Source organism: Oncorhynchus mykiss, chromosome 13 (assembly GCF_057628025.1).
Source record: "Oncorhynchus mykiss isolate SJ-2025 chromosome 13, ASM5762802v1, whole genome shotgun sequence".
In the NCBI taxonomy this organism is placed as follows: Eukaryota; Metazoa; Chordata; class Actinopteri; order Salmoniformes; family Salmonidae; genus Oncorhynchus; species Oncorhynchus mykiss.
Window position 1 is genome coordinate 61,173,871 of NC_143034.1, and position 17,517 is coordinate 61,191,387.

General features: G+C 45.4%; 1 protein-coding gene across 3 annotated transcripts in view; it reads right to left on the reverse strand.

Moving 5' to 3' along the window:
- Nucleotides 1-17,517, reverse strand: part of LOC110485216 (calcium channel, voltage-dependent, P/Q type, alpha 1A subunit, a) — a 178,282-nt gene that overhangs the window by 15,560 nt on the left and 145,205 nt on the right. For 2 of the 3 annotated variants that reach the window (XM_090197048.1, XM_090197047.1), the window contains 4 exons: nucleotides 11,152-11,255; nucleotides 6,900-7,003; nucleotides 6,283-6,418; nucleotides 2,196-2,309 (listed from right to left, as the gene is read on the reverse strand). In XM_090197048.1, the coding sequence (XP_090053174.1) occupies nucleotides 2,196-2,309; nucleotides 6,283-6,418; nucleotides 6,900-7,003; nucleotides 11,152-11,255 (458 nt within the window). Of the gene's footprint in view, nucleotides 1-2,195; nucleotides 2,310-6,282; nucleotides 6,419-6,899; nucleotides 7,004-11,151; nucleotides 11,259-17,517 lie in introns of all 3 variants that reach the window. The other variant, XM_090197046.1, reaches the window with a different exon arrangement.

Sequence of the window (17,517 nt, forward strand, 5' to 3'; positions counted from 1 at the left end):
CAAACACTGCCCACCATCCAGAGCCTTGATCTGCACCACCATCAGGTCACTGAAGAATAACTAAACTCCTGGACCTGACTCCATCCCTGCTGAGATCCTAAAACTGGGGGGCTATCTCTGTACCAGAGCAGTTTGCCTGTTCCTCTCTGAGATATGGAGACAAGAGCACATCCCGATCAAAGTGGGGCAAATCCGTCTGCGGAAACAGCATGGGCATATCATTCCTTCCAGTTGCTGTCAAAGTCCTGGTGAAGGTCTTCCACCACAGAATCATCGACACCATCACTGAAGATCTGCTACCGGAGTCCCAGTGCAGCTTCAGAAAGAACAGAAGCATGGTGGACATGATCTTCAGTGCACACCAACTGCAGGAAAAGTTCAGTGAACAGACACAAGACCTGTTCATGGCCTTTCTGGATCTCTGCAAAGCCTTTGACACAGTACACCTTGAACTCATTTGGAAGGTCCTCCTGCAGTATGGCTGCACTGGGACATGTGTGAACGTCCTGCGTCAGATCTATGATGGTGGCCAGAGTAAGAATTAGCCGTCAGGAGTCTGAACTCTTTTAGAATTGGTACTGGTGTGAGGCAAGGGTGTGTGCTTGCGCCGGTCCTATTCAATGTCTTCTTCCTGTGTCACAACAGTCCTGCACAAGGACATGGAAACAGAGAGTGGGGTGACCCTGGACTTCAGATTGGACAGGAAATTATTCAACATTAGGAAGCTCCAAGCTGCCATAAAGATCAAAGCTTAACAAGTACTTGAGCTCCAGTTTGCGGATGATTGCGCTCTTGTGGCACATACCCCAGAAGCTCTATAAGCCACACTTAGCAGCTGTGAGAGCATACAGCCTAATGGGGCTGTCTGTTAACATCCCAAGAACAGAGGTCCTATGTCAGTGGGCATCTGATCCTCCGCCTGAAACACCTCCATTCTCCATCTCAGACTTCTCACTTCCCATTGTATCACATTTTAAATATCTTGGAAGCATCCTCTCGACCAGGATATCCAGAATCAGGTCAAACAGACTTTGTCATCTTTTGGACTGCTAAGGAAGAAGGTTTTGGACAACAGCAACCTGCACCTCCACCACCAAAGTTGCAGTCTACCAGGCAGTGTGTGTATCTACACTCCTTTATGGATGTGAAACATGTACAGTCTACAGCCGACACTTAAAACAACTGGAGTCCTTTCACATAGAAGGCCTTCAACGCACTTTGAAAGTGACCTGGCAGGACCGTGTTCCGCACTCAGAGATCCTACAGAAAACCAACTGCATGAGTGTTGAAGCGTCCATCACACACCACCAGCTTAGATGGCTCGGCGATGCCATCTGGACGACAGAGGACCGCCTGCCGTGAAATACGCTGTACGGACAGTTACAACTGGGCCGTCGCTCTTCAGGTGGGCAGAAAAAGTGTCTAAAGGACCCAACTGAAGACTTCATTAAAGAAGTGTGAGGTAAACTCTGCCTCCCTCCAGACTGCTGCGGAACGCTCCACCTGGCGTGGCCTCTGCCCTCTGGAGTGCAGTTGACCGAGGAAAAAAGGACTGAACGTAGACCATGACTTCACCGGCCTCAACAGGACAGGCCTTTGTGTGCTCTGTCTGTGGCAACAGTGTGCATCCCGCATCAGATTATACAGTCATCAGTGAACCCACAAGCAGTAGTGGAAGTCATCATTGGATACGATGGACTACCTTAAACAAAGAGTGTGTGTGTGACAATATAGCAGAGATGACTTGGTACTGGATGAGAAGGGACAACCACAGTAACACACCTCCATGCAGTAGGGGATGAGTGTAGAGGAGGAGAAGAGGAGAGGAGAGGGGAGGAAGAGTGGGGTGTTGGGGTGTTTGGTACGGTAGTCTGTAAGACTTACCTGTAAGTCTGTCTGGAAAACATCCTATGGCCGATATTTCAACAGCATAGAAAGGGGAGCTATCGTCAAAATGCATGATATCACGTCAAATACCATGCATTTATAAAAACAAATATGCTTGAAAGTGTCAGGTGTCCATTTTCAGCAATGTTTTATAGTGTTTTGTTATGCACTGTGTTGGATTATAAATAGTCTGTCTCCTGTCTTTGTGTGTCTCGAGTCATGTAGCTTATCGTGGAGATTGAGTCAAGGAGATGGAAAGCTAGAGGGAGCGAGAGAGGGAGGGAGGAGAGGAAATGAGGGGTGCTCACTTGGTTGTCGCCTGGAAGGCGTGGCATGGAAGCGGCCCTTCCGTGGCCTTCCATTGGCTGAAAGTGCTCGGTATCCGAGTAACCGTCACGCCCCATCTCTCTCATCTCTACCGTCTGCAAAATAGAGTGAGAGTGGGCGTGACTGTGATGAAGGAATATGACGGGGACAATGATGTGTTTGTCATCCTTTATCCCATGTGAGTGTGGGTGAATGTAGTGTGCACAGCACGGTAGGTTGGTGGGACCTTAATTGGGGAGGACGGGCTCGTGTTAATGGTTGGATTGGAATGAATGGAATAGTATCAAATACATCAAACACATGGTTTCCATGTGTTTGATGACGTTCCATTTGCTCCGTTCCAGCTATTGTTATGAGCCATTTTCCCCTCAGCAGCTTCCTGTGGTGTACAGTAGCATGTAGTGTAGTTTGGGAGGGACTGGGGTTTGAGCCTGGGAAATGGGGACGGGGGAAGGTTTAAGACTAGGTTTAGATCTAGGACGAGGGGCTAGGGCTGTGGTCTAGGAGCTAGGACTTGGACCTGGACTTGGACTTGGATCAAGAGCAGGAACTGCTGAGGCTGAGGCAGGGGGCTTCGGTACAGGGGGCTTCAGTACAGGGGGCTTCGGTGCAGGTGGCTTCGGTACAGGGGGCTTCGGTACAGGGGGCTTCGGTACAGGGGGCTTCGGTGCAGGTGGCTTTGGTACAGGGGGCTTCGGTACAGGGGGCTTCGGTGCAGGGGGCTTCGGTGCAGGGGGCTTCGGTACAGGGGGCTTCAGTACAGGGGGCTTCGGTACAGGGGGCTTCGGTACAGGGGGCTTCGGTACAGGGGGCTTCGGTACAGGGGGCTTCGGTGCAGGGGGCTTCGGTACAGGGGGCTTCGGTACAGAAAGCTTCAGTGCAGGGGGCTTCGGTACAGGGGGCTACGGTGCAGGTGGCTTCAGTACAGGGGGCTTCGGTACAGGGTTCGGACACACCTACTCATTCAAAGTTTTTTCTTTATTTTTACTATTTTCTACAGTGCAGAATAATAGTGAAGACATCAAAACTATGAAATAACATATATGGAATCATGTAGTAGCCCAAAAAAGTGTGAAACAAATCAAAATATATTTTATGTTTGAGATACTTTAAAGTAGCCACCCTTTGCCTTGATGACAGCTTTGCACACTTTTGGCATTCTCTCAACCAGCTTCATGAGGTAGCCATCTGGAATGCATTTCATATAAGGTTAACAGGTGTGCCTTGGTAAAAGTAAATTTGTGGAATTTATTTCCTTTCTTAATGTATTTGAGCAAATCAGTTGTGTTGTGACAAAGTAGGGATGGTATAAAGAAGATAGCCCTATTTGGTAAAAGATATTATGGCAAGAACAGCTCTAATAAGTAAAGAGAAACGACAGTCCATCATTACTTTAAGACATGAAGATCAGTCAATTAAGAAAATGTCAAGAACTTTGAAAGTTTCTTCAAGTGCAGTCGCAAGAACCATCAAGCGCTATAATGAAACTGGCTCTCATGAGGATCTCCACAGGAATGGAAACCCAGAGTTACCTCTGCTGCAGAGGATAATTTCATTAGAGTTACCATTCTCAGAAATTGCAACCCAAATAAATGCTTCACAGAGTTCAAGTAAGACACATATCTCAACATCAACTGTTCAGAGGAGAATCAGGCCTTCATGGTCGAACTGCAGCAAAGAAACCACTACTAAAGGACACCAATAATAAGAAGAGACTTACTTTGGCCAAGAAACATGAGCAATGGACATTAGAGCGGTGGAAATCTGTCCTTCGGTCTGATGAGTCCAAATGTTTGATTTTTGGTTCCAACCGCCTGTGTCTTTGTGAGACGCAGAGTAGGTGAAAGGATGATCTCCGCATGTGTGCTTCCCACCGTGAAGCATGGAGGAGGAGGTGTGATGTTGTGGGGTTGCTTTGATGGTGACACTGTCTGTGATTTATTTAGAATTCAAGGCACACTTAACCAGCATGGCTACCACAGCATTCTGCAGCGATATGCTCTCCCATCTGGTTTGTGCTTAGTGGGACTATCATTTGTTTTTCAACATGACAATGTCCCAAAACACACCTCCAGGCTGTGTAAGGGCTGTTTGACCAAGAATGAGAGTGATGGAATGTTTCATCAGATGACCTGGCCTCCACAATCACCCGACCTCAAGAAAAGCAGCCAACAAGTGCTCAGCATATGTGGAAACTCCTTCAAGACTACTGGTTGAGAGAATGCCAAGAGAGTGCAAAGCTACTGTGCATGTGATGGCTACTTTGAATAATCTCAAATGTATTTTGATTGGTTTAACACTTTTCTGGTTACTACATTATTCCATATGTGCTATTTCATAGTTTTGATGTCTAGTAAAAATAAAGAAAAACCCTTGAATGAGTAGGTGTGTCCAAACCGAACCTTTGACTGGCAATATATATATATATATATATATATATATATATATATATATATATATATATATATATATATATATATATATATATATATATATATATATATATATATATATTTACCCAAAACATATGGAACTGATGCATACAATTACATTGATGGAAGCTACAATCTATCTGGAATATTAAAGCTGATCTACAACCTAAAACAAATAAAAAAAATAACAGTTCTTGTGCTGACGTTGCTTCCAGAAGCCGTTTGGAACTTGATGCAACCGAGGACAGACGAGTTTTACGCGCTACACGCGTCAGCACTCGGCGGTCCCGTTCTGTGAGCTTGTGTGGCCTACCACTTTGCGGCTGAGCCATTGTTGCTCCTAGACATTGCCACTTCACACTTCACAATAACAGTCTTACAGTTGACCAGAGCAGCTCTATCAGGGAAGAAATTTGACGAACTGACTTGTTTGAAAGGTGGCATCCTATGACGGTGCCACGTTGAAAGTAATTTAGCTCTTCAGTAAGGCCATTCTACTGCCAATGTTTGTCTATGGAGATTGCATGGCTGTGTGCTTGATTTTATACACCTGTCAGCAACGGGTTTGGCTGAAACAGCTGAATCCACTAATTTGAAGGTGTGTTCACATACTTTTGTATATATATAGCATACTTCAATTCCTTTTTTAAACCGGTACTGGGTTACTTTCAGACAAGTCCAGTGACACTTGTGGGTGTCGTAAAGCAAAACGGAGAACACCATCGTTTGGACGCTATAGACGTTTTCGTGAGAAGACCGATTTTCGGGATGTCTCCTGGTCTGACAAACAGTGCTGTAGTTCTGCCACTTTCCACCGCAAATGCAGAAGGCCGACATGGCGTACCCGGTGGATTGAGACGCAGCCAATACAACAAAAAAACAGACGCATTTTGATTTTGATAATATTATGTTATTTAGGGCTTGGGGGATGAGGGTTTGGGGGCTGAGGGCTTGGGGGATGAGGGCTTGGAGGTTGTGGGCCTGGGGGCTGAGGGGGATAGATGGGTATGGGATGTGAATGGTGGGAGGGTTTAAGCAGGCATAGCCAATCAGGGCAGGTTATAGGGAAACCATCATGTTCACATTTTCCCAATAACTAACTCTAACTCCTAGGCCCTTCATGTAGATCTGAAAGGATTAGTAATGACTCAAAGCCATTAGATGAATGTGCTGTATTACTTACACCTATACACCTTTCAGATCTGTCTAAGTGCCTATAGGGGAGAGGAGCTGTAGGGACCATATGGAACTGGACAATAGGCAGGAATAAAACAGAGCCAGCAGTGACTCTGTGTACGAGTTGATTCAACAATGATGACCCTAAATATCCTGTAAGGAAAGAGCACCAGGACACGAGCTCTATATGAACCAGTCCAATGAAATTATGTGGATGTTCAGACAACATGAAACATGAATAGCATGAAAGAAAATCACTATTTCATGTTTACTGGGAACCATTTATTAGTGTGTTCTTGTGTGCAATGACATACTGTACATGTTACATGCACATACTGTATTGATCTGTATTTGTGCGTATGCATGTGCATGTATTTACACTTATGAGTTATGTCTGTTGTCCAGGGATTCTTCTGGATGCTGGTGTGTGTGTGTGTGCGCACCTGTGTGTATGTGTTACCTGCGAGTTATGCCTGCTGTCCAGGCCATCCTCAGAGTGCTGTCCCTCAGGACTCCAGCTGCCTACTCTCTGGGACATCTCCTGAGCCCGCACTGTCACCCACGACTGGCTCTCTGGAACCCCCCCCTCCACCGGTCTACAACACACAGACAGTCAGACAGGCCCCTTGCACACACACACTCACCCCATCCGTCCACCGGTCTACAACACACACACACAGTCAGACCCGGGACATATATACACATGGATAGGCAAACACGGACACACGCATGCATACACACAAACCAGGCTCCATATACATCACCTTCATCAGACCCTTGCATTCAGCGCTTGTATGAGGCTAACTGAATGCACTCATCCCCACAAACCCATACACCAGCCTTTCTGAACACACTACACACACACATACACACACAGGTCCTCTACACGTGAGGCATGTCCGCCCAGCGTGTCGTCCTGCTCCTCCTTCTTGTGGATGACACTCCACCTGTGGAGCCACTACCCATCCTCCCTCTGGCTGCAGAGAAAGAGGGAGAGAGAAAACAGAGAGAGAGGGAGAGGACAGAGAGAGAGACCCAGAGAGAGAGTTGGAGGGGGGGGGGGGGGGGTCTACTCACAGGCTGTTGATGGGATCTGCCGGTTGGGTAGGAGGGAGGCTGAGAGGCCCGTCCTGGATGGGGGAGGGCGGCTCCACGCGCTGAAACAGTAATGTCGTTCGATTCTGTGTGAGATACAACATGGCCGCCGGCTTTAAGGTAGACATACAGGAAATGGGGAAGGTGGAGAAGAAAGTGAGTTCAGAGCAGGTCACAGCATCCAGGGAGGAGGAAGGGTTTCAGTCAGCAGGGGCTGACTGAGCCAGAGCGCATTCTGGGAGGGGAGTTGGAGTCCTGCTGTAAATGTGAGAATGGAAGGCTCATGCCAATGAATCATCTACTTCCAGGTCACCATGAATGAAGGGCATTAACCAGAGCCATAGCCACTGTATTTGACCTACAGTATACAGTACCTAGCTATGGATTTGGAAGTCTTCCGTTGGACGCTACAAAGAGGTCTGGATTTGTCTGGCATTAATTAAGGTCTTTGTCTACAGTATTTTTTATCTGATCAGACAATGTGCAAATGTTGCTCATAGGAACACATCTCAAATGACACTATTTCTGATTTTCACCTAGGCTTTGATTCAAAAGAAGTGCACTATAACATGAAAAGGGTGCTATTCAATACACAACCCAATCGACAGGATGGACAGTGTTTACCTCTCGACCTGATTGGATTTCAACCTTGACTTTTGACCCCCATTTGACCTCAAGCAGCTAAATGATCACTATCGGCAACCAGGAAATGAGAATCGGTGGGTGGAGTTTGAGCCAGTCCAACAATCCGTTAGAGCAGTAGAACAGCAAGACCAGGGAGGGAATAAGAAAGAGTTGAACAAGGCAGAACATCAGTGCAAAAACCCAATGGACAGATCCATCAGGAAGAGAACATTCAAAGTCTCTGTTGAAAACAGATGTTGACACATAAGGAGAGGAGGGAGAATAGTCAGGAAATAATATACAAATGATGATAGAGAAAGGAAGAGAGGAGGAGAGGATGAGAAAAGGAAAGAAGAGGTAGAAGTCCATGTGAGTGAATATCGAGAGAGAAAGGGGACACAAAGAGGGATAGGGGAAGGATGAAAAAGAGAGAGGAAGACGAGGACTGGGAGTAGACCTGTTGGGAACATACTCTTAGAAAAAAGGGTTCCAAAGGGTTCTTTGGATGTCCCCATAGGAACATCATTTTTGGTTCCAGGAAGAACTGTTTTGGGTTCCAGGCAGAACCCTTTGTAGAAGGGATTTATATAGAACCCAAAGGGGTTCTACCTGGAACCAAAAGGGTTACATCTGGAACCAAAAAGGGTACATCAAATGGTTCTCCTATGGGGACAGCTTAAGAACTCTTTTAGGTTCTGGATAGCACCTGTTTTTCTTAGTGTAGGTGAAATGCATGGTGGGAGTAAGTGTGTTCAAATAACCACATACAGTGTCATTCAGTTATTACACATCCACTTAAAACTGACCAACTGCTACTTTTATGTCCGTAAGATATCTGGGAAAATGTTGTTGGGCTGCATTTGGTTTCCAGCTGTGGGCCATAAACCATGCCGGCAGTGGGCCACTCCTGGGCCAGTATATACTTGCTAGCTGGAACGGATTATCAATGGTAAGTAGCTGTTTTGGTTTAAGGTTTTCACGAGCCATGGAGGGTCAAGTTTAAAGTGGATGGATCACGAAGGTTCCAGGTCATACAAGGAAATAGCACACAAATATTTTTCCAAACAATATTTGTCCAATCGTCATTTCTAAACACTTGGAACAGTTCTTGTCTGAACCTGAACCATTCGAAGCAAGGGTATTCCCATTCTCCAGGTCCCACCCCTAGTCTCACATCATGATGCACATGCTTATCTATGGCAACAAGCTCTACCTGGAATCATGCAGGGAAGAAACGCTCATCACTGGGATGGATGCTACCCTTCACTAGGTCTCTCCTTATCTAACACTATGGTAATAATACTGTCTGAGATGGTGCAAGGGGGAGGGAAGTCCACTCCTCTGCTCCTGTCCTTCTGTAAGCAAGTAGCAGAAGGGGTGGGGGTTGGCAAGGAGGGGAAGAGAGGTGGGGGTGCAAGGGGTAGGGAAGTCCACTCCTCGGCTCCTGTCCTTCTGTAAGCAAGTAGCAGCAGGGGTGGGGGTTGGGAAGGAGGGGAAGAGAGGTGGGGGTGCAAGGGGTAGGGAAGTCCACTCCTCGGCTCCTGTCCTTCTGTAAGCAAGTAGCAGCCGGGGTGGGGGTTGGCAAGGAGGGGAAGAGAGGTGGGGGTGCAAGGGGGAGGAGAGTGAGGGGCAGCTCAATAAGAGGAGGTGTAGAGAGGGGTACAGGGGAGAGGGGAGAGGATGTGTAGGGGTAAAGGGTGGCAGAGCAGACATTGGCTGGAGAGCAGGATGGGCGACGATTGGATGAGGATGTTGCAGTGACACCATAAATTATCGTCATCGGGCTGTGACATGTCATGTGAGCATGCTGAAGAGTCTGAAAAGTTTGATAACATTTGTTGCCCAAGAAACGTCCGTGTGTGAGAGTTTGTGCTCTGTACATGTTTGTGGTCACGGGTAAGTACACCTTGGGAGCATTAGAGTAAAAGCACGAGGACCAGCTGGGTAGTATGGTTGTGGTTGTGAATGAAGACCAAGGATATGACATGGTCACGGTCAAATGTTCAATGACTTGACTAAGTATTGGGTGACCAACTCTTGAGTCTTCTCAGCTTGTCTTATGAGTCTTCCATTGTAGTTTGACAGGTGATAGAGGGTGGTTTCTACAGTTGTTTAGATGGTATCCTCCTTAGATAGCTCCATCATGTTCCTGAGGAATTCCTGTGACTTATCCAATCAAACTATCCCCTGACTCATACTGTAGGTCCCATCCAACCAACTCTTCAAGAAGCATGTACGTATACAAATCTATACACATGGCTAAGGCAGGCTTGAGGTCAGTTTTTAAAGCTCAGACAGAGCCAGACTCTCTCAACTAACTCCTAGATCTTTCAATATCCTGCCTCTCTCACGCCCTTCACATCATGTGTCAGAGAAAAAGAGGATCACTGTTTAAACTTTGAATTTAGTGACTATCCCTTCAAGACCAACCTCTTCCTTGTGCTATCCTGCAAGGAAGGAATGCCAGATGGCAGAAATGAAGTCATGAGGAATTGACATGGCTGAGAGTTGTGTATAGAGAGTGGTAGCAGGTGGCCATAGCAGAGCAGGGAAAGTGGCATGCTTAGAGTGCAGTGAGAGAGGAGGAGTAGGAGGAGAGGAGGAGTAGGACTCTGTCTGTAAAATAGGAAACCGTGTATGTGTGTGCGTGAGAAATACAAATAAAACAAAATAAAACCATCTCCGTCATTTAAAACGTCATCTTTTACTTTACACTTAAAATGTTTCTGTAACTGTGTTACAAATACTGCTACAATTTGAACGTTTTATCGTCAGTGGCATCACATGTGACTACATAAACACAAGATCCATTGTATTGGTTGTATATGCATTCTCTCTGTCAACAGGGAATAGGGGGCTACAGTGCAATGCTACAGTCCAGGGTGTAGGGCAACAGTCCAAGGCCAGGGTGTGGCTAAAAGGCTTGGGAAGACAAGCATCATCATCATCATCATCATCATCACCAGCAGTGGATTCACAGCCAGGGAAAGGGAGGATAAAGAGGAACAGGCTTAGGTGAGGAATGTGCATTAACGTTGTACAGTCTTCGCCATCCGGAGCTGTGACAAAGACACCCAGCCCAAAACAATTCAACGATGATCGAGAGGGTTCTCTATAGCAAGAAAAGTGCCTCTTCTTTAGAAATAATTGTGATTCAGAATTATATCATTGTGCTTGAAATATAATCAGCTGGTTTTCTGTATAGATGCTCTAGCAATAATATAATATGTAAAAATGTAATATAACATGGACCAGTGACATACTTTGTCCACCAGAGGGCCTCACAGAGTTTTATATCGACTAGGAAGGAAGGGAGGATGGAAGAACACAGAGAGGCAAGACAAGAGTGGTAAAACCCAATGGCAATGGTCCTCTAACCTTTGACCTCTAACCTTTAGCCAGGTGAGGTCAATGATAACAAGTGACCTTACAATAACGTAGTAAGTAAATGCTATAGTAAGACTGGGTGGGCGTGGTTATGGGTTGTCACAGCTCCGCTTTGACCCCTGTACTAACGGCACAGCAGTATTTCTAGTCAGTCTGACTCTGCCCTCAGTCAGTCTGCGTGGTCTGAAGGTTTGGGGATGGTTCCTAGGGACGGTAGTTGTACCTGCTCCGCCTCTAGCCGCGCCTGAGAGCGCTTGGCCTTGCTCTGCCTGTAGTACTCCATGATCATCATGGCAGCGTAGATCTTCCCCACCGTCAGGTCTGTTGCTGCTGAGAGAGGGACAAGTTACCCTGCACGATTAGACCACTACGTATGGGACCCTGAGCGAGAGGGATGGGAGTAGAGGGGCACGCACGCAGAGAGAGAGACACACACTCACACTGGCAAATACACACATATACACGAACACAGAGCTGATAGTCTTTTCACAAACAGACTCGGACTAAAAAATTATCATGTGTCACATTTTCTCTTTCTCTGGTTAACTGTAGTCTTTCTTTCTTTACATCTTTTCTAGACATAACTGTATTTCTACTGACTGGTGGTCTTCAATCAGAAGACAAGACTCAAGACCACTTCATTGTGTAGATGGGGGACCTGGTAGAGGACTGGACAGTACCAACAGAACTGCTGGGGCTGTTTTGATGCTGTTTTGGCATTCTGAGGCAGGACCGATGGTTCCCCCTCTACTTCTCAATAGAAGGTGGACATGTTGTACTAAGTTCCATTTGGACCTTGTACTTTGTTGTCTCCAAACACATAAACAAAACAGAGCTTCAGAATAGAAAATAAGTGCGATAACAGTCTTTGAAAGAGAGTCATTTCCAGGTTTCTACAGCAGATCACATCTTCACAATAAAAGGGCCTAAAGTCCAGTTCAAAAAAGTGTGTTCACAAGCATTGTGCTATTGGCCATTTCTGTACACCGTTCACCAGCATTGTGCTATTGGCCATTTCTGTACACCGTTCACCAGCATTGTGCTATTGGCCATTTCTGTACACCGTTCACCAGCATTGTGCTATTGGCCATTTCTGTACACCGTTCACCAGCATTGTGCTATTGGCCATTTCTGTACACCGTTTACCAGCATTATGCTATTGGCCATTTCTGTACACCGTTTACCAGCATGCTAAATTGCCACACATTTTATTTCAATTTGGTTTGAACGTTATTAGCAGGGCACAGAAGCCTGTGCATTCTGGTAAATGTTGGTACAATTAGCAATCTGGTGAGTAGCTATAACACACCTGACCCAGATGCCTTTACCTATACTGTAAATCATGCTTCCTTTCATATAATATACGTCTAATATCTACATCGCAACTAGTGCTTTGGCACTTGTGCATTCATTCTACTCCTGTATGTATTTCTCTGACATGCATAACAGCCAGTGTTCTGACCTACAGTAGCACTGTATGAAATAAACCCCTGGAGTGTTCTGACCTACAGTAGTACTGTATGAACTAAACCCCTGAAGTGTTCTGACCTACAGTAGTACTGTATGAACTAAACCCCTGGAGTGTTCTGACCTACAGTAGTACTGTATGAACTAAACCCCTGGAGTGTTCTGACCAACAGTAGTACTGTATGAACTAAACCCCTGGAGTGTTCTGACCTACAGTAGTACTGTATGAACTAAACCCCTGGAGTGTTCTGACCTACAGTAGTACTGTATGAACTAAACCCCTGGAGTGTTCTGACCTACAGTAGCACTGTATGAACTAAACCCCTGGAGTGTTCTGACCTACAGTAGTACTGTATGAACTAAACCACTGACCTACAGTAGTACTGTATGAACTAAACCCCTGGAGTGTTCTGAACTATAGTAGCACTGTATGAACTAAACCCCTGGAGTGTTCTGACCTACAGTAGTACTGTATGAACTAAACCCCTGGAGTGTTCTGACCTACAGTAGTACTGTATGAACTAAACCCCTGGGGTGTTCTGACCTACAGTAGCACTGTATGAACTAAACCCCTGACCTACAGTAGTACTGTATGAACTAAACCCCTGGAGTGTTCTGATCTACAGTAGCACTGTATGAACTAAAACCCTGGAGTGTTCTGACCTAAAGTAGCACTGTATGAACTAAATCCTTGGAGTGTTCTGACCTACAGTAGCACTGTATGAACTAAACCCCTGGAGTGTTCTGACCTACAGTAGTACTGTATGAACTAAACCCCTGGAGTGTTCTGACCAACAGTAGTACTGTATGAACTAAACCCCTGGAGTGTTCTGAACTACAGTAGCACTGTATGAACTAAACCCCTGACCTACAGTAGTACTGTATGAACAAAACCCCTGGAGTGTTCTGAACTATAGTAGCACTGTATGAACTAAAACCCTGGAGTGTTCTGACCTACAGTAGCACTGTATGAACTAAATCCTTGGAGTGTTCTGACCTACAGTAGCACTGTATGAACTAAACCCCTGGAGTGTTCTGACCTACAGTAGTACTGTATGAACAAAACCTCTGGAGTGTTCTGACCTACAGTAGTACTGTATGAACTAAACCCCTGGAGTGTTCTGACCTACAGTAGTACTGTATGAACTAAACCCCTGGAGTGTTCTGACCTACAGTAGTACTGTATGAACTAAACCCCTAGAGTGTTCTGACCTACAGTAGTACTGTATCAACTAAACCCCTGGAGTGTTCCGACCTACAGTAGCACTGTATGAACTAAACCCCTGACCTACAGTAGTACTGTATGAACAAAACCCCTGGACTGTTCTGAACTATAGTAGTACTGTATGAACTAAACCCTTGGAGTGTTCTGGCCTACAGTAGTACTGTATGAACTAAACCCCTGGAGTTTTCTGACCTACAGTAGCACTGTATGAACTAAACCCCTGGAGTGTTCTGACCTACAGTAGTACTGTATGAACTAAACCCCTGACCTACAGTAGTACTGTATGAACTAAACCCCTGGAGTGTTCTGAACTATAGTAGCACTGTATGAACTAAACCCCTGGAGTGTTCCGACCTACAGTAGCACTGTATGAACTAAAACCCTTGAGTGTTCTGACCTACAGTAGTACTGTATGAACTAAACCCCTGGAGTGTTCTGACCAACAGTAGTACTGTATGAACTAAACCCCTGGAGTGTTCTGACCTACAGTAGCACTGTATGAACTAAACCCCTGGAGTGTTCTGACCTACAGTAGTACTGTATGAACTAAACCCCTGGAGTGTTCTGACCTACAGTAGTACTGTCTGAACTAAACCCCTGACCTACAGTAGTACTGTATAAACTAAACCCCTGGAGTGTTCTGAACTATAGTAGCACTGTATGAACTAAACCCCTGACCTACAGTAGTACTGTATGAACTAAACCCCTGGAGTGTTCTGAACTATAGTAGCACTGTATGACCTAAACCCCTGGAGTGTTCCGACCTACAGTAGCACTGTATGAACTAAAACCCTTGAGTGTTCTGACCTACAGTAGTACTGTATGAACTAAACCCCTGGAGTGTTCTGACCAACAGTAGTACTGTATGAACTAAACCCCTGGAGTGTTCTGAACTATAGTAGCACTGTATGAACTAAACCCCTGACCTACAGTAGTACTGTATGAACTAAACCCCTGGAGTGTTCTGAACTATAGTAGCACTGTATGACCTAAACCCCTGGAGTGTTCCGACCTACAGTAGCACTGTATGAACTAAAACCCTTGAGTGTTCTGACCTACAGTAGTACTGTATGAACTAAACCCCTGGAGTGTTCTGACCAACAGTAGTACTGTATGAACTAAACCCCTGGAGTGTTCTGACCTACAGTAGCACTGTATGAACTATACCCCTGGAGTGTTCTGACCTACAGTAGTACTGTCTGAACTAAACCCCTGACCTACAGTAGTACTGTATGAACTAAACCCCTGGAGTGTTCTGACCTACAGTAGTAATGTCTGAACTAAACCCCTGACCTACAGTAGTACTGTATGAACTAAACCCCTGGAGTGTTCTGAACTATAGTAGCACTGTATGAACTAAACCCCTGGAGTGTTCTGACCTACAGTAGTAATGTCTGAACTAAACCCCTGACCTACAGTAGTACTGTATGAACTAAACCCCTGGAGTGTTCTGAACTATAGTAGCACTGTATGAACTAAACCCCTGACCTACAGTAGTACTGTATGAACTAAACCCCTGGAGTGTTCTGAACTATAGTAGCACTGTATGAACTAAACCCCTGGAGTGTTCCGACCTACAGTAGCACTGTATGAACTAAAACCCTTGAGTGTTCTGACCTACAGTAGTACTGTATGAACTAAACCCCTGGAGTGTTCTGACCAACAGTAGTACTGTATGAACTAAACCCCTGGAGTGTTCTGACCTACAGTAGTACTGTATAAACTAAACCCCTGGAGTGTTCTGACCTACAGTAGCACTGTATGAACTAAACCCCTGGGGTGTTCTGACCTACAGTAGCACTGTATGAACTAAACCCCTGACCTACAGTAGTACTGTATGAACAAAACCCCTGGACTGTTCTGAACTATAGTAGTACTGTATGAACTAAACCCTTGGAGTGTTCTGGCCTACAGTAGTACTGTATGAACTAAACCCCTGGAGTTTTCTGACCTACAGTAGCACTGTATGAACTAAACCCCTGGAGTGTTCTGACCTACAGTAGTACTGTATGAACTAAACCCCTGACCTACAGTAGTACTGTATGAACTAAACCCCTGGAGTGTTCTGAACTATAGTAGCACTGTATGAACTAAACCCCTGGAGTGTTCCGACCTACAGTAGCACTGTATGAACTAAAACCCTTGAGTGTTCTGACCTACAGTAGTACTGTATGAACTAAACCCCTGGAGTGTTCTGACCAACAGTAGTACTGTATGAACTAAACCCCTGGAGTGTTCTGACCTACAGTAGCACTGTATGAACTAAACCCCTGGAGTGTTCTGACCTACAGTAGTACTGTATGAACTAAACCCCTGGAGTGTTCTGACCTACAGTAGTACTGTCTGAACTAAACCCCTGACCTACAGTAGTACTGTATAAACTAAACCCCTGGAGTGTTCTGAACTATAGTAGCACTGTATGAACTAAACCCCTGACCTACAGTAGTACTGTATGAACTAAACCCCTGGAGTGTTCTGAACTATAGTAGCACTGTATGACCTAAACCCCTGGAGTGTTCCGACCTACAGTAGCACTGTATGAACTAAAACCCTTGAGTGTTCTGACCTACAGTAGTACTGTATGAACTAAACCCCTGGAGTGTTCTGACCAACAGTAGTACTGTATGAACTAAACCCCTGGAGTGTTCTGAACTATAGTAGCACTGTATGAACTAAACCCCTGACCTACAGTAGTACTGTATGAACTAAACCCCTGGAGTGTTCTGACCTACAGTAGTAATGTCTAAACTAAACCCCTGACCTACAGTAGTACTGTATGAACTAAACCCCTGGAGTGTTCTGAACTATAGTAGCACTGTATGAACTAAACCCCTGGAGTGTTCTGACCTACAGTAGTAATGTCTGAACTAAACCCCTGACCTACAGTAGTACTGTATGAACTAAACCCCTGGAGTGTTCTGAACTATAGTAGCACTGTATGAACTAAACCCCTGACCTACAGTAGTACTGTATGAACTAAACCCCTGGAGTGTTCTGAACTATAGTAGCACTGTATGAACTAAACCCCTGGAGTGTTCCGACCTACAGTAGCACTGTATGAACTAAAACCCTTGAGTGTTCTGACCTACAGTAGTACTGTATGAACTAAACCCCTGGAGTGTTCTGACCAACAGTAGTACTGTATGAACTAAACCCCTGGAGTGTTCTGACCTACAGTAGTACTGTATGAACTAAACTCCTGACCTACAGTAGTACTGTATGAACTAAACCCCTGGAGTGTTCTGACCTACAGTAGTGCTGTATGAACTAAACCCCTGACCTACAGTAGTACTGTATGAACTAAACCCCTGGAGTGTTCTGACCTACAGTAGTACTGTATGAACTAAACCCCTGGAGTGTTCTGACCTACAGTAGCACTGTATGAACTAAAACCCTTGAGTGTTCTGACCTACAGTAGTACTGTATGAACTAAACCCCTGGAGTGTTCTGACCAACAGTAGTACTGTATGAACTAAACCCCTGGAGTGTTCTGACCTACAGTAGTACTGTATAAACTAAACCCCTGGAGTGTTCTGACCTACAGTAGCACTGTATGAACTAAACCCCTGGGGTGTTCTGACCTACAGTAGCACTGTATGAACTAAACCCCTGACCTACAGTAGTACTGTATGAACTAAACCCCTGGAGTGTTCTGACCTACAGTAGCACTGTATGAACTAAAACCCTGGAGTGTTCTGACCTACAGTAGCACTGTATGAACTAAACCCTTGGAGTGTTCTGACCTACAGTAGCACTGTATGAACTAAACCCCTGGAGTGTTCTGACCTACAGTAGTACTGTATGAACTAAACCCCTGGAGTGTTCTGACCTACAGTAGCACTGTATGAACTAAACCCCTGACCTACAGTAGTACTGTATGAACAAAACCCCTGGAGT